This window comes from Episyrphus balteatus, chromosome 2 (genome assembly GCF_945859705.1).
Source record: "Episyrphus balteatus chromosome 2, idEpiBalt1.1, whole genome shotgun sequence".
NCBI classification, from domain to species: Eukaryota; Metazoa; Arthropoda; class Insecta; order Diptera; family Syrphidae; genus Episyrphus; species Episyrphus balteatus.
Genome location: NC_079135.1, coordinates 36,871,305 through 36,895,462, shown reverse-complemented (window position 1 = coordinate 36,895,462; position 24,158 = coordinate 36,871,305). Strand labels below are relative to the sequence as shown.

The 24,158-nt window shown below is 31.4% G+C and overlaps 2 protein-coding genes across 2 annotated transcripts; one reads left to right on the top strand and one right to left on the bottom strand.

The window, feature by feature from the left end:
• The first annotated feature begins 707 nt into the window (after positions 1 to 707).
• Positions 708 to 5,132, top strand: LOC129908405 (succinyl-CoA:3-ketoacid-coenzyme A transferase, mitochondrial). The gene is made up of 8 exons (XM_055984865.1): positions 708 to 1,060; positions 3,128 to 3,323; positions 3,394 to 3,567; positions 3,631 to 3,843; positions 3,901 to 4,206; positions 4,266 to 4,543; positions 4,606 to 4,773; positions 4,830 to 5,132. The coding sequence occupies exons 1-8, from the start codon at positions 992 to 994 to the stop codon at positions 4,977 to 4,979; spliced, it is 1,554 nt and encodes a 517-aa protein (XP_055840840.1). The 5' UTR covers positions 708 to 991; the 3' UTR covers positions 4,980 to 5,132.
• Positions 5,133 to 5,438: 306 nt separating this feature from the next.
• Positions 5,439 to 24,028, bottom strand: LOC129908403 (uncharacterized). The gene is made up of 3 exons (XM_055984863.1): positions 23,494 to 24,028; positions 7,700 to 7,972; positions 5,439 to 7,629 (listed from the first exon to the last, which is right to left on the bottom strand). Exons 1-3 carry the CDS (start codon positions 23,530 to 23,532, stop codon positions 7,321 to 7,323), a joined length of 621 nt encoding a protein of 206 aa, XP_055840838.1. The 5' UTR covers positions 23,533 to 24,028; the 3' UTR covers positions 5,439 to 7,320.
• Positions 24,029 to 24,158: the final 130 nt, after the last annotated feature.

The following is a 24,158-nucleotide window of genomic DNA, read 5'->3' as shown; positions in this document are numbered from 1 at the left end:
AATTGTCAAATGTCAAAAATTAATCCAAATCCAAAATAGTTATCCCGATTTTAACTATGAAAAAGTTACGAAAATAGTTAAAAATGACTATTTTTTTCTCTGTGTGATTGTGAATATTATCGATTATTTTTGACATTTCAATTTCTTTACATCCAGATGTATTTTTTAAACTAGTGAATAATATGGCCGTTAGCAACATTCGAAAGTACGAAAGAAAAATATTTTTGTTCTCACTATAGCGCAAATTTTTTGTGTTCTAACGGAAAAAAAATTCCTTTTTGATTTAAGATGATTTCCTGGACCTGTACATTGCAAAGTTTGCTGTGCCCCTGTTCTGTAACTCTTTTATCACTGGCGATAAAATTTTTGAACGACTCTAAAATCCATTTTATACCATCAAAATTAAAGAAATTTCGTTCAAAACCATATTATCTTTCATCATAATTTTGAAATTTGAAAGAAGTTTTGCTTTATTTATAGAAGAAAGTGGATTTTTTAGACATTCAAAAGCGTTTATCGTCAGTTACAGAACAGGGGCCCTGGGCAGCTAGGTGTGATGTTATTATGTGCCTTAGACTTTTGCTAATGTGGGCGGGGTATAAGAACTTAAAAAGCTTTTTCAACTGTCATCTGTCAATTTTACCGTTGTGACGTAAGCTTTTCTTTGGCCTTTTGTTGTTTTTTTTTTTTTTTTTTTTGTTATGATTTGATTTGTTATCTTGTTTTGTTAATAATTCAATAAAATTTAAATATTTTAATTCAAATGAGCCACTTTAACCTAGTATCTATCACAACAAGTTCTTTTTAAAACGTTAGACAGTTGTCATCCGACTGTCCGACATATTTGCTAAGTATTAATTTTCTATTGAAAAAGCCACCAGTTGCAATTGCTCGGTTGGATTGTCTATTATACGCTCCATCTCTAATTATTTATATAAAATTTTCAATTTTCCAATAATCTGTTGATCCATTAAAAACATATAGTTTAAAAATGATCTTATCCGCGATCCCAAAACACCTGTTACGTTTTGGACATTGGGGTAATCAACAATCGTTAAGGGTAAGAAAAAAAATGATTAATTTCAAGTTTATTATGCAATTATATATTATATGCATAGCATACATCTTCGACCCTCTAACAACTTTTTATATATATTAACACTTAAATCTTCTTAATAGATAAATGGAGTATGTATATTTATAGGTAAATTGTCTGCAATTGAAATAAACATGTTACACCGGTTCGACTACCAAGGTTACACTTGATGAGCTTGAAGAAAAATATAACCTTTTATGGGTTAGGGTGTATCATGTGACAGCGGTGGTGGTGCGATGATATCGGCCTCCAATCGCTGGTTTTAAACCCCAGAAGGTTTTCAAATAAAAATTGAACACAAAACCAAATAGGATTACAAAATTACCTATCCTTTAAACATATTAAACATGTTTAATTTAGTCAGCCTATGGTCGTTGTTTTAGCCTGTGCTAGCCGCTGATTGATAGTCACTGACTTACAACATCAAAGCTGATGTTGTTTTGGAGGATGCACATACAACTTGTATCTCAAGTGCATAGCACCTTCTTTTTCAAAGGTTTACAAAGGTTTCATGATAATAGTAACTTCCGCAAGAAGTGTTAGCTTTTTATTTCTAGTTGTTTTCCACACTCGGGGCCATGAAGCAAGATTGACAGTCAGTGTCTGGTAGATTAAACACTTAGTCTTCCAAACAAGAAGTTTTGAATGCATTGACTACCGAAAAAGCAGCGTTTTGCAAGTTCTTTGTTGAATCTCTATTAAAGTTTCTTTCTTAGAATTGATTTTTACTCCAAAATAGGTGCACTTCTTGACTATCTCGATATTCCATCTATTAAAAGTGACTTTTATCTTACATTGAAATAAAGTTGATTTTTCTTTTTCCTCATTATCGACGACAGTAATGATCTAGAATAGAACCACGCCTCACCCCCTTTACTGATTTATCTTAAAACTCAACATGTTGACCACGGAAAACGTCCGTCGGCGAGCCTTCCGGGTTTGAATTGGTCCATGTACGTTAAATTGAAAGCAATTATCGTTGCATTTCTTTTCTCCATCAGTTTTTGACCCAGCTTCTTCTTCGTATTATATTGACGTTTCAATTAGGTTCTCAGGGCTTCTTTTTGTTAGTGGGTCGTAGTGTATTTTATCCAAGACCGTATATTGTTCAGCTTTTTAACCATGTCGATGTCGCTAATCGGATTCCTTCTTTAAACCGCGACAGAAGCCAGAGTTGGCATAAGGTAAAAACTGATTTTTGTTTACCTTAATCGAGTTTGGCTTAAAATCATACACACAAACGCACGTAATACATTTAATACAATAAATCGATTTGAAAAATTGAAGTGGTGGCAAGAGAGGGGAAAATTTACATGCTATATATCTTTGACAAATAGGGCAAGTTTGGGATTCGGAAAAGAACAATCGAACTCGTGAGAACACGCACTATAAAAAACCCTGTTTTCTTGAATTCAAATTGAAATATCTTTTGTTCCACCTTCAACTTTAAACAACGTTTATACTTTTTTGAAAAGTGTGATAACCCGGTAAAGTTTTTAAAATGATAAACCAATGTCCAACCCTACATATTGCTAACAAATAAAAGTAAGACACTGAGTCTTATTAAAACTTCAAATTGTCAACTAGTTTTTAGCGAAATGGCTAACGAAATAACTAATTTTTTTTATTAATTAATTGTTCCTAATTATTAATTTTATAGAAAAAAAGCTTTAACGTTCGAAGCACCTTTTACCATAAAAGCAACATTTCAATGAATAGTGTAATGTTAAGAAAGTCTTGTTAATAATTTTTGTAGTAAATCATTTTTTGGGGTTTAACTTATAAAATGTTTGCACTCTGGTTAACCCCTTTTATATGGCTTGAATCGATTAGACCGGTTCGTTAAACAAAAGTGATATTTTAACAAAACTACATCTATCGGGTCAACTAGTAATGATTTAAGAACATGAATTTTTTTAAAAGTCAAATGATACAATCAAATTAGAACCGTTTTTTTGTGAAAGTTAAACCTCTGTTTGGAGTGAGTGTTTCACATCAAAAAGTAACAAAAAGTCTTCATTTTTATTCCAGGTGATTGTTAGTTACTCAACACAAGTCACTCAATCAAAAAAGATATTCGCTAGCGCCGATGAAGCCATTGCTGATATTCCAGATGGAAAAACTATTCTGTTCGGAGGTTTTGGAATTTGTGGTATTCCAGAAAAGCTGATTGATGCTATGAAGAAGAAGAATGTGAAAAACATAACTGCTGTTTCGAATAATGGAGGTAATTTCTTTAAAATACAATTAAAAAATGGATTCTTTTAAAATAATTCATATTTTCAACATTTTTACAGGAGTTGATAACACCGGTCTTGGTGTTCTAATTAGAAATAAACAACTGGCAAAATTTATTGCTTCGTATGTTGGGGAAAATGAAGAGTTGATACGTCAATTCCTCCAAGGTGAAGTTGCTATAGAGTTGACTCCACAAGGAACTATAGCCGAAAAAATACGTGCTGGTGGTGCTGGTTGGTATTTTCATTGTTATATTGTGCCATCGTTATATTTATCATAATTTTGAAAATTAAAAGGTATCCCAGCTTTTTATACACACACTGGATATGCTACACTGATTCAGAAAGGTGGTGCTCCCATAAAATACGGCAAAGATGGTAAAGTAGAGATTTATAGTAATCCTAAACCAGTGGCTTCATTCAAAGGCAAGAATTATGTCTTGGAAGAATCGATTTTTGCTGATTATGCTTTGGTTAAGGCTCAAAAAGCAGATCCATATGGAAATATTGGTTAGTAAATATTGTATCTTTCCTGAAAACAAAACACTAACTTTTGAATAAACTTAGTTTTCAACAAGGCTGCAAGAAACTTCAACGCACCAATGTGCAAAGGTGCCAAATGTACGATTGTAGAAGTCGAAGAAATTGTACCTGTTGGTGCTATTAAACCTGATGAGGTTCATGTTCCTGGTATTTATGTACAACGAATTGTCAAAGGTACAAACTACAACAAGCGTGTTGAAAAGCTTAAAATTCGAAAAGAAAATGACGAATCTAACGAGAAGATTAGCCCAGCTCAGTTAATACGAGAGCGTATTGCAAAACGTGTAGCAATGGAGTTTACCGATGGAATGTACGCTAATTTAGGAATTGGTAAAATAAACTTTATATTTGTATTCTCCTCAATTTGACTTACTTCTCTTAAATTAAAGGTATTCCTGTACTTGCATCAAACTATATTCCCGATGGAATCAATGTAATGTTACAATCAGAAAATGGTGTTCTTGGTCTGGGTCCATTCCCAACAAAAGATGAAGTTGATCCTGATTTGATTAATGCTGGCAAAGAGAGTGTTACCATATTGCCAGGTGCTTCATTCTTTAGTTCAGATGAAAGTTTTGCTATGATTCGTGGGGGACATGTAAGCTTGACGATTTTAGGAGCTATGGAAGTTTCAGCTACTGGTGATTTAGCCAACTGGATGATTCCGGTAAGAATTATTAATTCTTAAAAAATTCAAATTAAAAATATAATTTTTTGTAATATTTGAAGGGAAAACTAGTAAAAGGTATGGGAGGTGCTATGGATTTGGTTGCTGCACCAACTAAAGTGATTGTTACAATGGAACACAATACGAAAAATGGATCACCTAAAATCTTGCAAGAATGTTCTTTACCATTAACGGGACAACATGTTGTCGACTTGATTATATCTGAAAAGGTTGCAAGGTCATTGTTAATACGATTACATATTTTTAAAGTATTCTTTCCTTCCAGGCTGTATTTGAAGTTGAAAAAGGAGTCGGGCTCACATTGATAGAAGTTGCTGAAGGTTTGACCGTTGATGATGTTATTGCATCAACAGGAGCGAAATTCAAGGTCTCACCTAATGTTAAGAAAATGGGTCAGATTGATGAAGCATGTTAGCAAGGAACAAAGGACTTAAATGATATAACAAAGCTCCTAGGTTGAATTTATATTTTACTTAATTTTTTCTCTATTACTAATTCAGGGTAAGGAAGTGTTAACTGTACTGTAAAATGTTTAAAGTGATCAAATGCATTTATTTTGTTAAAAAAAAAAGAATTGATAGTTTTCATTTACTGATAAACGACTTAAGCTTTTGATGTGGGAGAATGGAACAAGACAGCTTTGCAAGACAAAATGCAACACCCTATTAATGAGCAAGGTCTAATGACTAACAAGAATGGAAGGGAACTACAATTCACCGCCGAGTTCGAACAACTAAGCAGAGATGCACTTTTTCTTGACAATAATACTCTTCAAATTTGTTTTCGTACATTTCACATATTCTTTCTTATTTTTTGCAAATATCTTAGAGATGCACATTAGAGTAACTTATAGGGGTACGCAAAACACAAAAGAAAACCATAAAACTGATTTATCAATATGGTTTAAGGAGAAGATTTCCGTTTCAAAGTAATAGATTCATTTATATTCGGCCCAAGCGAAGTATCCGTTGGAGCAGAAATTTGTCCGATTTCATACAAATCGGAGATACACTCGAAAATACAAATCGATGCATGATTCGTATGAAATCGGAAAATTTTCCGCTCGGAGGATACCTTTGTAGCGCCGATTGCAACCTCTCCTATCGAGCTTTCTAAAACACAAGCAAATAAAAAACCCATATCAGGAAATCAATTGAAAGTTCATACTAGAGGCGTACGTTGAGGTGCGAGGTCCCCGGGGAAAAACAATTTTTTTCTGCTAATGAAGTGATACATTATATCAAAAGAACGGTCTTTTTAAAAATATTTTTTTTTAACATACGGAAGCTGATAAATTAGAGCCAAAGTTTCAAAACAAGTTCTGGTTAACAGATTTGAATTCATAGTTTACATGGCTATGCATTTTGGTAATAAAAATACAAATTTATTTTTTTAAGATTTTCCAAAAAAATTGCAAAAAAAACGTACATTTTGAAAATTTTCCTCCAAACCCATCGAGTAAAACATCAAAAGAAAGGTCTCTTTAAGATCTATTCATAACTGAAAACCTAAAGTTTCTTGGAGGTCTGGTTGCTGAGTTATTTGCATGCAAATATTTTATTTTTCGTAGTTTCGGAAGCAGATATCTTGGAATTGGTCTCAAGTCTCAAAACAAGTTTAGCTTACAAATATTAGTTCACAGTGAACAGGCCTTTTTATTTAGGTAAGAAAATTAAACTCGTCACTTTTGGACAGTCTGTTCAAAATTGTCGTTTCCTTCTAAACCTATTTTAACTTTTCGTTTTAATACGGTTGTCCAATAGGCTCGTCAAAAGAACCAAACTAACAAGAATTTTTGGTCTTGGACTTGTCTACTGGACACCTTCCATCCACCTTTGACTATGATCTGTACTTACAGGATGGATAGAATGACTATATTTTCACTCTAATTGTTGGGAATTAGTTTATACATGTTTAAAAATAAGTAATAATATTCGAAAACATTTGGTCTGTTTAATGAATCTGATCCGTACAGAAAGGATCCGAAAAGTACAAGTTTTTGTGTTTCATGACAAAAAATACTCGCCCAACTTGTTCTACAATCTGTCATTTTATGTTTTATGAAGTTGTTCAGCACAGAAAAGTTCAAGTTTTTCTGCTCCTACTTTTGTGGTAGAGCAAGTGAGTGAAAAGTGTCAGATGTTCAGATGTTTGTTTGATTGTGAAAAAATAAGATTTTAAAAAGTGAATTTCTTAAAAATTTCTGATTAATAGTAACAACAAATTACGGGAGTATTAAAAGTTTTAGTAAATCATTTATTTTAGTGAAAAATCATTTCAAGAAATGATTTTTGAATTAAAAATTTTGCAACTGATATAGACAACTGTCAATCTTGTTAAATACGAGGTTGAACTTTTCAGTTCTTTCTTGTTCTGACAGTATTTACAAACTTGTACTGCTCTGATCTTTTCTGCCCTAGATTTTTTTTCATTAAACAGACCTATTTTCATGTTGTACATGACAATAGGCAAGAGTTTGAAAATATAAAATTACAATATATTTTTGTTCTTAAGACAAGTTTATTTTGTTACTCATATTTTTTATTAATAAAACTTAATACAGTTAAATGATCTACAAAATAAATAATGTTAAGATTATTTAAACAAAAAAAAAATATATAGAAATAGAAAACTAAAATTAATAATCGTACGAAATATTTTCACAGAAGAAGAAATAACGAAAATAATAACCTAAACTAAATACACAAAAACCAAAACAAAACAAAATTAAAACATTAGTTAGCAAAATCCCTTAACTATCCAATAACTTTTGTCATATCTTTGAGGCTAATGTTAAGTCTTGAAGTGCTGATTTTATGTAGTTTTCTTATTGAATCCATTTCATTCTCTGCACAACATTCACGACAAAATTGTGACGTAAGCAAATGTAAAGGACTTCGATAGAAAATATTTGAATTTGAATTATTTCGATTTTTGTAGTGTGCCAAATAGTGCAGGACTGATTCACAAACTAATATAAATACAGCTGTCATTTTTGTGAAACAGAAGACTGAAGGTACTAAGAAGAGCAGGTAGCTTGATTTTGTGAATCCAAGAACGATATCCTGAAAGAAAAAAAAATTAAAATTTTTATTAAACTTTTTTCAAGTTGTAAAATAATATTATTTTATTTACCTTATTTACACATTCCATTCTTATGAATGCCTCCTTATCGAATGGATTGTATGCAGCAATCTTCTTTGAGCAGGATGGTCCATCAAAATCTTCATCTTCTGGAGGAGTTTTCAAGTATTGTTTGGGAATTTGAAACGATTTTCTTTTCAAGTAGCGAACTGTTATTTTTGAACACTCTGGCTCTCCAGTTTCAGCATCAACTTCAATACTTTGCCGTTGGGCAGGGGGATCACGTTCTGCAAAAATGTACTCGACTTCTCCTGTTTCGACATCCTAGAAAAAAAAATTAAATAAATATTTAGTCTTTGGAATAAATATTTTTAAGTAAAAAAAAAAAATTAATTTAATTAATATTTTCAGTATTTTTTATATTTTTGGAACATTGGTCAAATAGTCGAAACATTTTGGAACATTTTAGAAAATCTTGCACTTTAATACTTTTGCAGTGATATTTGACCACTTGCATTAGAACGTGAACTCCTTATCTTTTTTCAAATCATAATCTATTGCCATGTTAAAACTTATCAATAGATAAGTTATTAAAAACGGGCGTATTATTTACTGCGAAATTTTAACTTAATCTTAATCTTGATATAATATTTTATATTACTATATAAAGATTTGTTTATCTGTCTGTTTGTGGGGTATTTCAGTTAAAAAGGCTTATCTGATTTTGATGAAACTTTGTGAAGTCTGGAGATGAGCAACATTTTTGGCGATTTAAACGTAAAAAACAACTTAATCAAATTTACGAAGAAAAAAAAGTCAAATTTAAGGTCTTAATTGAATTTTCAGAGGTACCCCAAATGACACAAAAATGAAGCTGACTTTCAAATTAGGTTTTGACTAAATTCCTTTCAGGAAATTGAGTGAGACCATTGGTTTTCCTGAGGTTGTCTTTAACTCGTTTTTTTTCTGGTCTGCAATACGGTTCGGGTCCCATTAAAGGGGGAACTGCTCCCGCTTTTTAGAGGATTTGGATCGACGAAGTAATAAGAGGTACCAATTACAAGTAAAATGACGCATTAAAGTGAAAATGTCCAAAAATGTAGATCCGCGGTTTTGGTGTTGTGCCGACGATTTGGGAGTTTTTTTTTAATGGATAGTTAATAGATTCACGTGCCTAATCTTTTTTATTATTAAGGTGTATTTTATATGAAATGGAATCTCTTGGAAAGTTTTCTTTTTCTCAGTTTTCTCAGTGGTTTGCATTTTGCAGACCCAGTTTGTTGCTTGGCAAATCTCATCCAAGCCCTCTTAGCAGCACTTTCAATTGGTATGTTGAGTTGAGGGTGCGGTTGGGAATGTTCTTATTGCCCCGGTGATGCAGACACATGCGATTCTTGTACTTTAATTAGTGATTTTCTAGTTGTTGCAAGATCAACAAGCAACCGCACCAAGGTTTTCATTATGGTCGGCATCCTACTTAGGATAAGTGGTTTGCAGTGCCATGAATAACTTGTTAATTTTTGCATACCATTAAGGCTTTCGTAGATTTTCCAATATTTATATCAACGTGTTTGTTCCAGAGGGAGTTTACTATCTAGTGCAGTGTTTTTCAAAGTGTGGGTCGCGACCCCCTGGGCAGCTAAATCTATAAGGTTTCAGTTTTACAGACGGTAGATCAGCAAGTTCAACTGAATTATTCAAAAAAATATGTATTTCAATTCCATATTAGTTCCATTTTCACTTTCAGAGTCCATTTCTTGAAAGTAACTCATAATTTTCATCTCAAAATTTAATAAACTCTGTACTATTATATTTTTGTAGTGACCTCTTCAAATAGTATATATATGAAAAACTTTGATGCAGGCTCCAGGTCAATTATTGACCTGGAGCCTGCATCAAAGTTTTTCATATATAAACTCTGTACTATTAGATGAATATGGTAGCTAACAAATATTGATTCTATGCATCTTTTGAACGCAGGGTAAAGAATCAAATTTGTTTGCTTGTAAAGACACGGACCATTACCGAAGTTTTCCGAGAAGTCAATAACTAGGCCACCTGATTTTGTCTTTTTCAATTATAATGTTTTCCTCTCTTTCTTGTAGGCTCTTATTAAGGATATTTAAGTGGTAAAAAAAATCAGATTTTGAATGTTGTAAAAAAACATAATTCAGCTCGTAATTCCAAAACATGTGTCAATACTTTTTCTTTTGACATCCAATTGTGTGGTAAAAAAGATTATTGTGTAGTGAACCAATTTCATCGCATACAATCCAAAACAGTCGACTTTCCAAGGCCTTGCCTTTCATAAAGTTCACTTCTCTGATAACAGCTTTAGGCACATCATTTAATTCTGCAGGCTGTACCTTCGATGCAAGAACTTGTCGATGAAGAAAGCAGTGTGTTCATGAAGAGTTTTGCATTTGAGTTTCAATTTTGTAATTGGTCCTTTTTTGATGCCGGTCAAAGCTTTGGCACCATTGCTACAAAAGCAAAATCAGTTTGTAAAATCCATTTCGTAGCCACGACTCGCGACAGCTTTCTAAAAAACATGTGGTACAAACACTGGCCATTAGTGTAATAAGGAAGAGCTTAACAAAATAAAATGTCCAACACGGGAAAAAATCCGGAGTCTTGAACGGGTACAGTGTATTCAGCTATTTAAAAATACAGACACATTATAGTGTGAAGGGGTCGCCAAAATACTTTTCCTCTCAAGGGGGTCGTGATCTCAAAAAGTTTGAAAAACACTGATCTAGTGTAATAGCTAGATATATTAACTCCTTCTGTGTTTCTATTACTTTTCCAGTAGGACTCAGCTGATACACATGTAGGCCGAAAGATGTACTGTAGAAGCTAACGACCGTACATCTGTTATGTTATGTCGCGATATGTTGCTATGTCCAAATCAGTTCACCAATCTGTCCACTTACGGGGTAAGTATGATGAACGTGGTTTAACCAGTGAGTTATTTTTGGGAACAGTGCCCTATAATTTCCAATAGCTTTTTTGCAGCAGAAGAGTATCTGTCATTGTGGCTTTTCTTATGCCTATTCTTTCTGTTTTTTTTTTCATTATGTGTTTTTTAATTTAACCTATATGGTGTAAACAATCCTGTAAGTCAGTTTAATCCTGTACAGTTTACGTAAGTGGTAAGAGTCAACCTAACATGTATTGTTTAATCCCTGCTATCTCAACAACTTAAAAAGCATGTGTGAACTAGCGTACACGAGTTAAAACTTATAGTTCTTTATCTCATCATTTATTTTTGCTACTTATCATTTACGTGAATGCTTAAAAAAAGAAACATAAATTTTAGTTAGTTTAGTTTTTAATGGGGTTTTCCATAGGTGAAAAAATCACCTTATTTGTGATTAAGTCTGTTAAAAAATTGGTTTTCATTTTTTTAACGTGGGCAACCACTATTTTAATTCAAAACAATTTTAAAAATCTAATTATTTCGAGAGATTTATCCTTCCATGAACTAACAAAATAGTATACCAGTACATTTTAAAGCAATGGAAAATCATGAGTTTTTGTTTAACATCTTTTTTTGGAACTCTATAATAGTAAATACTCCTAACAATCAGTCGAAAATGCATCTGAAAATAATACAAATTTTGCCATGTAGTATTACCCGGTTGATCTCATCTCTTTAGAAGTAAAGTTCAAATGATGTACGTGATACCTTACAAATTTAATATCAATTCATCTGACAAGCCTTTTCGCCATCACATGAGCTTTATCTTTATGTACTTTTCTTAGTAAATAAAATTGCTTTTTTAGTCTAAAGAGGAATAGTATATCAATCTTTTTAGATTAAAAGTTAAATCATCAAATGATTTAACTTTTAATCTTGACTGCTAAATTTATTTTAAAAATAATTAAATATAAAACAATAATTGATATAAAAAATATTAACCCTGGAGAAAAACGTAGATCTTATTAATTGATTAAGTCAATATCTAATGATTTCATTTTTTCCATTTATTTCACTTCAATATCAATTTATTGAAGTCAAATTTACAACGCAAAAATGATTCCTGTGATTAAACTTAAACGGAACGTGGGTGATATTTTATTGTTTACACAAAATAACCATTTGTCCGATAAAGATGTTTTTATGTAACACACAAATATGTATGTAAAAACAAAATAATAATAAAAGAAAGCTTTGTAATTATTCCATTAAAACTAACTGATAAATAATTACGATTACGAAGGTTAGAATAAAATAGCAACAAGAACAATAACATTGTTTGACATTACATTTTGAAAATCAATCAAATATGAGAAGAAGATATGAAATCATATCACAAATAATATGTTTTTCTATGAATTGATTAAACTTCCAGGTAAATGTTATTTTAATTTTTTTATATTTATATGAGAAACCTTGTTTTTATACCAAAAATAAAATCAAATTAACTAGAAAATTAATCATGTCAAGATATTTTTCTTTTTTGTACATTCCATTGGAAATCTAAACAAAGCTATTCTACACTCTTTCAATTAAAAAAATAATATAATAATAATAATAAAAAAAATATTATTATTGCAACGTAGCAGCAACAATAAATAACAAAACACAATATGCATGGTATAATGTGTGTACGAGTATGTAGAACATTTCGAAGGTGATGCCATTGACCCGATGGCCAATTTTAAAATTATCCATTAAATTTTATTTCACTTTAGTGACATCAGTTGCAGCAACAGTTCTTTTCTTAGTGTGGCTTGTGACGACTGGGAAAATCTTCGAATTTCAATTTATGAATATACATTTTTTATCGGAAGATGTTTTCTTTATTTGATTTTTTTGAAAAGACGTAATTTGTTGGATTTTGTATTTTCTTTCTTCTTTTTTTTTTTGTTTGTTTAAATGTAGGATGAGGCTACCTTGAGAATGCCATAAGGAGTGGGTTTTAAGATCTTTAAATATTTATATCCAAAAAATTGTTTTGCATGAAAAGGAAAATTTTAGTGGTAGATGCCACTTTAGGTTGACTTAAGCTTATACAAAGTATATTTTCGCTTGTGTCAGTCCGCTATTCTCAACCACAACGTGTATTGAACTGACTAAGGTTTGTTGAAATTTCTAAGCATTGTAATGTCAAATTAAAGCAATTTTCCGTGTTCGGGAGTCCCCCGAAACTCTGGTTGCCAATTTTACAGAAACTGATTTTTTTTCTAAATCACTGGTGGTATTAATGAAGATGTTAGACTTTTTTTATTTTTCTAAGCCTAGGTAGCTTGTTGTTCAACCAAAGGTGAATGTTGAACTTTGGTGACATTTCTCACACATATTTCTGACAATCTTGGACCGTGATGATTTTGTAGAGATGGAAAAAAGAGATTTGAAAACAGCTTGTCTATCGGGGAAGATCCGTGTTGGATATTAAGTTTTCTCTTTACAAATGTAGGACTTTCTTGATCGCTAGAACTTTCACATTGAAAAAAGTACAATGGTCAGGTATGAAGTGGGAAAATTCTAAAGTAAATAAAATGAATAGAACAAGTGGACAAAAGTTTCCTCAGAATCCCTTTAGAGCAAAAATCATAACTTAAGGGAGGTTTATGAATACTGGTCCTAAACTTTCGAGTTTGAAAATGTATCGCTACACATTCAAAAAGCAAGTATATTGTGATCTTTTTATCTATTGCCAAAAAATGTTCTAGCTACTCGTTTTGTTTCTCTTTCGTATTTTTATCCTCTTGTCCCTTTAATTTGTTTGCTTCTGTCTTTGAAAAAGAGTAAACACCGAGTTGACCTTAATCAGGATCATCTTACACTGAAAATCTGGACCTTAGTCAATTTGATTGAACATTTCTCTATACAAGATTTCGAGACAAATTCCGAAAGATTAATAATTTTGGTTTAAAATACACATAGGAACGTAAGTAAACAAGTCAGCAGCTACGTTTCAAATTGATCATAGTCTGATAAAGTTTATAATTAATAACTGTTCTTTTAAATGTTAGGTATCTTCAAATTAAATATTTTATTTAATGTTCTCAAAGACTAGGTAGTTATTTTGATTAAACAAATCTTAAAAAAAAATCAATATTTTTTGGAGAGATAATAAATAATCATTTTCAACCATTTTTCTTTGGGTTATTTTCCAAATTTAATCTTAAATGATTTAATATATATTAACTACGCCTCCATTTACCTATATCGAGAAAGATCTAAGCAGCGGGACGTTTTTAACAGTCGAATTCTAGATTTGAAGACTACGGCGCGACATCCCAATTGGGAATTAATAAAATTGGAATGTGCAACACATAGGTAGTCAAAATGTAAACGTAAGTCTCAATGTTTTAAAATTAGGCGACCAAAACGACATCGCTTTATACCTGTAATGCTTGAGCTAACTTCACCTTAAGGGCAGAACAAAATGTTTTCGCAAAATGCCCATTGGTGGTAATGATGAGCAATTCTTGATAACGCAATAAAATCAACATGTGTTTGCGTCGGATGCTTGAATGGCATCAATATTATCAGCACTTCAACCTAGTAGCAAGCATTAAGACTCAAGTTTGCTCGGTTAACTATAAATTGATTATTTACTGGGAGAGTTTTTAACGCTCTTTAAGTTGCCATCTAGGCAAGGAACTAAGTAATAAATTCTTAAAAAACTGAAAAAAATTGGTTCATGTTATGATGTTTTGACAGATTTATCATGGTTTTAAGGATACATTATTAGTGAAAGTTCAACGCTTTGTAACATTATCAATACTTGCGTTTTCTAGTGAAAATCAATAAATGACAGTCTGATCTCGATGCACTCTCTAATAAATATAAATATGATAATTGAAAAAACATGACATAGTAAATTTAATTAAATTCTAAATATTACAAAAATAAAAGTTAGTCTAATAGGTAGTTCTCACGAAATGATCTATGTTATTGAAAATGAGTCAATGATGATAGGTGAGCAATAAATGATAATCTTTTGCCCTCAACAGATGTCATTGTACGATCTGTTTTCTGGGAATTTTTTGAATATCACAATACATTTTAAATTATCATTGTTATCAATTATTTTAGCATAATCAATATGGCACGCTTATTAAAATAAACAAACTAGCTAAGAAGAGTTTTAAATAAAAAGACAAATATAATTAAAAAAAAAAACATTTCTTATCTAAGAACTACTTGAGAGAGAACTTATGTATATTTCAGGTAGAAACTTGAAGATTTACTGATTTAAATAAACAAGATAAGCACAAACACTATTGAAAGCATATTGCTATCTTGTTGTTAAGTTGTTCTTATTTATGTAACTTATTTTTGAATGAAAAAAATATAAAACAAAAAATTCCACAATTAACTTTGTTATAGTTAAAAAAAAAAAAAGAAAACATGAATATTCAAACAAAAATACATGCATATCGACTTAATCAATGAGTGATTTCCAATACCTAATATTTTAATTAAAAAATTTGCCAATGATAAGATTCTGTTACAATTTCTTTGTAAATTAAAAAAAAATAATTACAAACTGATTTGTTGTATAGATATGTTCGTACGTGTCTGGGGTCTTATCAAATCGAATAATGTTTACCCTTGATAGGTACAAATTTGTCGTCTGTAATATTCCAAAATAATCTTTTATTTTGTATTTAGCTTTAAGTAAAGCCATTAAAAAGATAATTAAGGAGTAGTTTGGAAACAAAGTTACACTATCGCAAAAAAAGAATAGTATTTACAGCTTAAAGGCATTAAACCCGCGAACGATAAAAAAGCAAACCTTGATGAATTCACTATCATACTAGTATCTTGTTAATATTTTAATAATTAACAGCTACATGTTTGAAAAGGCTTTGGTTTTGCACATGTTAGTATGGTTATTTCATACTGATTTACAATAATCAATGAATAGAAATAAACATTTACGTATGCAAAATATTCCACTCTAGGTATGCCAATGTATTGAATTTCCTGAAATTTATATGGGATGGTCCACAATTCATTCATAATTTTGTCTAAAAATAAGTAAAACTATTATTGGTTTACCATATTTTACTCTTGTTTATCTCGTAGATGGTTAAATTAGTTAATTGATCGATTTTGTTAAAATATGTGTCAAGGGCTATTTGTATCATTCCTGTTAGCCACATAATCATCCTGAATTGTTTCCACTATTCCCAAGTCACCCAACGTTTTTTTTTCTAAAAAAAAAAACTTTTAAGTCGATTTCTTTCAAGATCAGTTTGGGAGGAAGAGATTTATACGAATGACTTGACAAATATCGTTTGAGGTTGCACTCAGATAGACTGAATCTTTCTATCCTCTCCCATTATTTTAGCCAATTCAAACTAAAATCAGCATCTTCAAGTGGAAAACAACTTACACAAATTTGATGTGCATATCTTAACAACTTATCCTTTTGAGTAAGAGACTTGCATACTGAGTATTCTGATGAATGAACTCGCTGCGGTACTGAATAGGAACCAAAGTTTTAGAAAAAAGCCTGCTACGTAGGCGGTCGTCAAAGTGACAAGCCGTTAAGCGGATGAATGTGATACTGGGCAAAGGCAAATATCCAGCATCCTTCCAGCCAGTAAACATCTATTACACTACCAAGCTCATAAAGGTATCTGACCACGGTAGGTTAAGGCCAACAGTCTTTCATAACCAAAATATCATTGCTCACAGTTTTTGTCTTCCTTGGACACAACCATTCCACAAACAATTATAAGGTTAGGTTACGTAGAAATGGCTGTCAGGAAAACAAATGACACACTTAGATCACTTTTTGACCAAAGAAGGCGTTCGATTGTTTCTTCTTCTTTTTCATCAAAGCAACTTCTGCAGAAGTCATTTGAGACTACGCCTAGTCTTACGGCCTGGAGATCCAGTTAGGACACAATTAAGGTCACAAGAGTTATGTTATCAAAACGGCATAAATCAGCGTTTTTTGGGTTATTTTGAGCAAGTGCTCTAGAAGCTACCATTCCTACCTACCAACCGAATCTAAAGAAAAGGCAAAATTTGCTATTTAGTTCTTCAAACTTGTTGAACGAACAAAAAATTGATTCAAATCCAATCCGTTACTTGAGCAAAAAATATTTTTTTTCTTTATCAGCAAATCAAAAACAAAATGGGTACCTATACCTATAACACAAAATGTGCGACTTTATGCCTGGTACCGAATTCTGTTTTTGATGAATTCAAATTCAACAAATTTATTTTCGTAAACAAAAAAAAAATATCTAACTGTTCTAAGAAATCAATAAAGCACTCTCATTAACATCCGGAATACATTCCGAAACAAAAAATCAAAAACATCATTATAAAAATGACAAGAAACAATTTTATAGACAAACATGTAGGTAACGTTTGGTAGTCGTGTGCGAAAGCCGATAATAATTTATTTTTTTTTGCAAAAGTATTAGTTGGTGTGTGGAATAAAAATGATAAAAGTTTTTTTTGTCGCCATCAACTTGATAATAATTTCACAACAATTTTGCTACTTTAATGCAACAATTATTTCGCGCAAAGGGTTTAATTATATAAAACTACTCTCGTGCTTATTATTACAAATTATCTAATTACTAGAAAAAAAAAATACAAAAAAAAAAAAAACAAATAAAAACAGTTTAAAAATAAACATTCAGAGAGAGTGTCATTTATTTTATAATCAAGTTTTTAAAATTTATTGTTGGTTTCGAAAATGACTCAATAATACACAATATTAATTAAAAGTAGCTAGATGATAGGGAGATCTATGTAAACAATAATGAATTTTGTTTTTTTTTTCAAACTTTTGCCTAAACTATTAGGAAAAGTTGTAAAATTAGGCTCGAAGTTGTCAATAATTGTGTTTAGTGTTGTCGCAGACTTTTTTAAAATGGTAACAAATGAGAACAAATTTAAAAAAGTAATAAAAATCATGGTCCCTTAGTAGTAATAGACACGAATCTAGCGCAAACTCGATTTGAACAAAAAGTCAGTAGTTATAACTATCTATCACTTGTTAACTAAAAAAATGCTATCATTTTAAAATTGACTTAGTTATATAAAGGTGAACTGCTTCTAAGCAAATCCTTAGTTTAGTAGCGAGATGTATGTTTTATAACTACTATTTTTTGTTTAAATCTAGTTTTGTCAAATTCGGGTGTATTACTTACGGCCATGTCAAATCGAATTTTATCTTATTTAGAGCCATATTATTATGAAGCCTAGTTGACTGCTGCTGATTAAAACAAACATTTTCATCGGGTTCCACCCGGACAACGAAATGCGTGTGCAATCTCAGCAAAGCAAAAATACTACCTAGAATAAAAGTAATTAATAATCTTGTTGCTTTGGATATGGTAAGTACTCAGTACTTAGTACATGAACAAGTACATTTAATACTAGATCTGCTCATGCTCTTCTGCTCGCGTAGATGAGAATTACATTGGTTTCGTTAAAAGTGATTACATTTAAAAATCGCTTTAGTAAAGTATTTGCAGTAGCACCTCAAAAGGAAGAGTTGAAATAAGCACAGAAAAACATGAGTGAATAACAATAACTTTTTTAACGTTTGCTATCAATACTATATTTACCAAAAGCACTTTTCCATATCAATGGAAATTTTCCAAAATTATTCCAGTACCTAAAAATCGCAGTGGAACAGAATATCGCCCAATATCGATTCTTCCATTTTTATCAAAAGTGGCTGAGAAATTAATACATAACCAAATAAACCAATTTTTTAAATCTAACAGGTTGTTGTCATCTAAGCAATCTGGATTTCGAGCCCAGCACAGCAGTACTACTGCCCTCTTGGACGTGGTTGAGCGGGTAAGGAGGGCCTTGGATGATGATAAAGTCACGTTCTTGGTTCTTCTTGATTACTCCAAGGCATTTGATACGATCGACCATAACATCTTGTGCCAAAAATTATATTCTAGTTTTGGATTTAGTCGCGAAGCAGTTAAGCTCATATCATCCTATTTAAGCGGTAGGCACCAAGCAGTTGTATCAGGAACTACGGTTTCTGAATTGCTTTCCTTGTCTCGAGGTGTTCCTCAAGGATCCATTTTAGGACCTCTTTTATTTTCTGCTTATGTAAATGATATTCCTAATCTTATAAGACACGGAGATGTCCAAATGTTCGCTGACGATGTCCAGTATCTCCAAAGTACTGAGCTTGGTCTTATTGAAAATTGTGTATACAATCTTAACGAAGATTTGAATGCAATTCTGGAATGGTCTAATAGGTGCGGTCTTGTCCTTAACCCTTTGAAAACGAAATGCCTTGTCATCTCTAAGAAGACGCTTGATTTAGCATACTTTCCTACAGTGCTTTTGAATAATATTCCTGTGGAATTTGTTGATAAGGCGAAAAACTTAGGAATTTGTTTTAATCGGACTTTAACATGGAATGACCATATAAATGCTGCAGTAGGGAAGGCGTATGGCGCTTTAAGAACATTATTCGTCACGAAAAAAATTACGCCCATTGAAACCAGAAAGATGCTAGCCAAAACATTAGTAGTTCCAATCTTGACTTATGGATGTGAAGTTTATTGCAGTTTGGATTCTGTGTCTCTAAGTAAACTCAATGTTGTTTTCAACAATACTGCTCGCTACGTCTTTGGACTGCAAAGATATGAGCATGTTTCCAACTACAGTAAAAGCTTGTATGGCATAAATTTCACCGATCTTTTGAAATTCAAAACACTGACTATGTTGTTTAAAATCGTTCATTACAAGCAACCACCTGGGCTCTTCAACAATATTCAGTTTTTGTCATCAAATAGAACCAACCTTATCTCTATTCCTCGGTTTACATGTCTTACATCTGAGCGCCAGTTCTTCATTGGCGCGGCTCGTGTTTGGAATTTGCTTCCACGCGAATTAAGAAGAACAGAAAATCTGAAAATATTTCAGACGAAGTTAAATAAGTACTTAACAACTTATTAAGTTGAACCAGTTTATGTTTCAAATCATTAAAATTGAACCAGTTTATGTTTCAAATCATTAAAATTGTACCTTTTTTATGTTCTCAAATCATTAAAATTGATACATGTAGATAAATGAACTTCCGAACGATTTAAGGTTCAAACTATCTTATGGTTCTGTGCTACTTGCGCGGGTGTCATTTTAACTTAACTTTTTTTTAATTAAAATTGCTTTTCTCTTCTTCTCTATCTCTTTTTCTCTTTCTTTTTTATTTTATTTTTTTTTCTCTCTCTCTCTCTCTTTCTATTTTCTCTTTTTACTATCGCTTCTTTCTAAATTTTGATTTTTTCATGTTAATGTTAATATAATTGTATAATTTTCCAATTCACAAGGCTTAATTAACTAAAAGATGTATAATCTTAATATTAAGTTATATTTTATTTTAATAAATACAAAAAAAATACAAAAAAAAAAACGTCATTTTTCTGATTTGTTTTTTGCTCTGAAAAGCCCTGTTTTGTTGAATTAAAATTGTAATAATTTGCGATCTAGCTTCAACTTTGGAAACTTTTATACTTTTTTGAAAACTGCAATACTGGGACAAGTTTTTAAAATAATAAACCAGTGTCACACCGTACAAAATTTTTTCGCGGTGTTGCTCTCAAATAAAAGTTAGAAATAGATTTTTTATAAAACTTGAAACTGTTAGTTAATTTGCAGCCAAATGGCGTATGGAATAAAAAATCTTTTGATAAATGAATGGTTCCTAATTATTTGGCAATGTTTTGGTAAAAGAATTTAAAAAAAAAAACAAAAATCAATAATGGGCGCAGGAAGCAAAATACTGTTGCCAAGTAGGAATTTTTCGAAATTGCACAAATATTGCATTAAATCGAAAACCGTAAGGATTTGGGATGAACAAGTTACCAAATTCTGAGAGCCCTTAAGTTCCCCAATCAGCATATTTCGTTTGATCCATTACTTTTGGGACACCCTGTATAAGTTTTAATTAATGAAGTTTAAGAAAACTCGTTTTGCTGTAATGTACCTAGCTATTTATTAAAATTTAAAGCTTTTTGAAAAAAACCGCCATATTTTAAGTACTTTGTCTTTTCTGATCATTTTTAAAGATCTAATAAAATCCCAAAACCTTTTAAAATATCGATACGTTTAAAGTTTGATAACTGTAATGGGCATTTTGGACGTTAGGCGGCCATAAATGAAATTGGCATCAAAAGAAAGAATTATAACGTAGGAAAAACTTTTACTATGGCCTTTTTGTTGTTTTGCATTTAGAATGGAAGATATTGCATTTATTAGTGTAGTTCGTTCAATTTGCGACCGAAAAATTGAATTATATTTTATTTTCAGAGAAATATGATGCTATGTCATCATCTTCGAGATTTTCTTTGAGAGTTTTCAAACGATTCAAACTAAAAAAAAATTGAAGAAAAAACTGTCAAACTATTAAAAAGCCAATATTTTGGGTTCTAATGGTTAAACATCCAAGATAAAGATCTTCATACTCAGGGAAAATGACATAGCATCATGTTTTGCACTTGAAATACACGTTAAAGTTATAACATTGAAACAATCTACATAAAGTGTAAAATGCAAAAATGCATTTTATCCGTTTGTGAAATACTTCAGAAGGACAAGACTTCTTCACAATGTATGTAAGACTAAATTGTATCAAAAAATAACAAATTCATTGCTGGCCGTGGCCGAGGAACGTCCAGGAGGAACGCCTCGGAATCTATTCCAATGATTTCTGCAGAAGCTACGTGGATGAGGAGGAGGTGGAATCGATTCCACACCTTTTCTGTGAATGTCCTGCGTTATCTCAAAGACGTAGACTCCATTTGGGAGAATTCTACTATAACAGTCCTAGTGAGCTAGGAAATATAGACATAGGTAGTCTCGCTCGCTTTATTAGAAGCTCTAAATGGTTCAACGAATAGGAAGAAAAAAATCTCAAAGATTCATTGTGGTATCACAACGGACCAATCATGGTCTAAGTGTATCAGCTCTGTTGATGATAGCCTAACCTAACCTACATGTTTTTTTTTTATTTTGTTCAATCTATTTCAACGGAAAAAAAACATACAAAATTTATTTTTGAAAAAAAGTGTAACAAAACGGAACAAAAAGTAACATGGAAACAAAAGGTGCATGGAGCTAATTTCACGGGAACTACCTTCACATGGGAAATAACTTCACCTCTAGTGGGAAATAATTTCACATTTTTCTAGTGAAGCTAATTCCCACTGAATGTGAGAACCAATTTCACTTTTTCGTGGGAATGAAATTCACTTTTGGGTTAAGTTATTACCCACGGAGTGGGGAAATAATTTCACTTTTGAATACAGGATAGGCTGTTGTAATTAACTTTTGAGATTCAATTGCAGCCACAAAATTTATTTTATGAGCAATGTGGTAACTTCTCTTTTCTGCAATTGTGAGGACTGACAAATAAAAATGAGAAATAATAAAGTTTAAAATTTTTTTTACTTTTTTTCAGAATCCTTACTCTTTAGAAGTAATTAACAACAGAATTTATTTACCTTCAAAATAAATTGAGCTGGGGTTACTATAGTAAACTCTATTTAATCTCAAAGTGCAAACGCGAAGCGGAAAAAAAATTTGCCCACGGGAGAATCAATTTTGAGGTGTGAAAATAAAAAATTCGCGCGAATTTTTTATTTTCACCAATTTAAATGATAACAATTAGTTACAAAAGGTTATTATGGTAAACACGTTCCAAGTTTCCACATTTCATTTTTATGTCCGTTTTGAAAATCTATAAATTCAAAACTCCCTTGCATTTTTTTCTCTGAATCTGACTCGGTTCAGTACAGCTATGAAGCCTCCATACTTTATTAATATAAAGAATTTTTACGCTTTTATCTTATGATTAGTTTCAAAATGTATTTCCACATTTAAAACTTAGTTTTTTGCACATTGTTCAAATTTCTTATATTCTTCAAATGCAGTTTTAGGTGGGAAATATCTTCACAAAATTTCTCGATGAACTTATTTCACACCTTAAGTGGGGCATAACTACACCAGGAAAAATTGAAATTATTTCCCACTAGAGGTGAAGTTATTTCCCAGGTGAAGGTAGTTCCCGTGAAGGTAGTTCCCGTGAAGTTAGTTCCCTGCACCGTAACAAAATTATTCAATATTTAAAAAGTGTGATACTTTTGTTACACTTTTACCATTGTAGTGGCAACACCTGATATTGATAAACTTCAATACAATACATTCAAGGGCTTTCATAAATGAACTAAGAGGAAGCTACCTATAAATCAAATGAACTAACAACAAGACAGACGAAGTAGGTATTACCAAAGGCACTATTTTATGTTACTTTCAAAGTGGGGTTTCCACTTAAGGAGGTGAAGTTGGAGCTGTTAGGAATAAACGCAGTCATTTAGACTTATTTTGAATTAATTTTCAATTTACTACGTTGTTTATTGAAAAGATAGGACAAGAATATTGACTTCATCAGTTTTGAAATACTAACAACATTGGAATAATGTTTGAAGGTAATGATAAAGGTACAAACTTATTTTCTCAATCATTTTAAGTGATTTGCTAAGTCTGGTCACCCTAGCGTACTAAAACACTTGAAATTGACCGAGACCTTTGCTGACGTCATAACGAAACCTCTTCAAAAGTTCTTGTTTGAAAAGAAAAAATATTGCAGGTTGCAGGTTGAATGTGATGTTGGTAAATTGTAAAATCAATAAAAATCTCAACTTTCATTTAAGTGGCTTTGGCGCAAATCGGAATTTACTTTGTTCAAAGCTCACAAGTCACAAATAAAAAACAAAAAAAAAAAAACCAGACAAACCTAACACACAATCAAAAACAAGAGAAATTACAATAATCTAACCATGTTTTGCATAATTCTCAAAAAAAATTATAGATATTCTCTTCTTACTTGTATTCCATCTCGCATCGGTGGAAACTCGTTCGACATTTTTTTTATTTAAATCTTCGTTGAAACTTTTTACAAAAAAAAAAGCAAAACACCAAGTTTTAATTTGGACTTTATATTTATTTTTAATGGTTAGCGCACTTTTTATGAACTTATTAACAAGTACAGTCAACTTTTCCACTGTTCACGTACTTTTACTTATGAATTGTTTTAAGTGGTCAGATAATTTTATTAAGTTTTATTAAATTATCGTATTTTTTTTCGTTAAAAATTCACTTTTTTTTTCTTGGGTAAAATAAGAATAAGATATCCCAGACGTTAACCCGTTGGTATTGTGACAATGTTTTTTTATATGTGATTATTGTGATTGTATGAGGACAAGGAGAATGAATTAATTATTTATTACTTTATTTTTTGTTTTACTTTCGACGCACGTTTACTTTAAGAGGAGGTAGGTGAAATTATAATTTTTCGTTTTTTGTCTTTGGTCGTTGTAGCCGTAGGAAAAAACAGAGCTTGGTGAATCAGATAAATCGTATGACATAAATGTCAGTGTCAAATATATTATACACTAGCGCTATTAATTTAATTCTTATCAGTGGCGTTTCTGAAAAGTATTATTTTGACATATGCAACTGACGGAAAGCTTTAGAAATTTTTGACGTAAC

What these genes read in the sequence shown, in the direction of transcription:
- LOC129908405 (XM_055984865.1), top strand. Translation starts at nt 992, where the DNA reads ATGATCTTATCCGCGATCCCAAAACACCTGTTACGTTTTGGACATTGG. An exon ending in TAGCCAACTGGATGATTCCG is followed by an intron (nt 4,544 to 4,605) that starts GTAAGAATTATT and finishes TAATATTTGAAG; the next exon opens with GGAAAACTAGTAAAAGGTAT. An exon ending in ACTTGATTATATCTGAAAAG is followed by an intron (nt 4,774 to 4,829) that starts GTTGCAAGGTCA and finishes CTTTCCTTCCAG; the next exon opens with GCTGTATTTGAAGTTGAAAA.
- LOC129908403 (XM_055984863.1), bottom strand. Translation starts at nt 23,532, where the DNA reads ATGTCGAACGAGTTTCCACCGATGCGAGATGGAATACAA. An exon ending in CGATGCGAGATGGAATACAA is followed by an intron (nt 7,973 to 23,493) that starts GTAAGAAGAGAA and finishes TTTTTTTTCTAG; the next exon opens with GATGTCGAAACAGGAGAAGT. An exon ending in GAATGGAATGTGTAAATAAG is followed by an intron (nt 7,630 to 7,699) that starts GTAAATAAAATA and finishes TTTTTCTTTCAG; the next exon opens with GATATCGTTCTTGGATTCAC.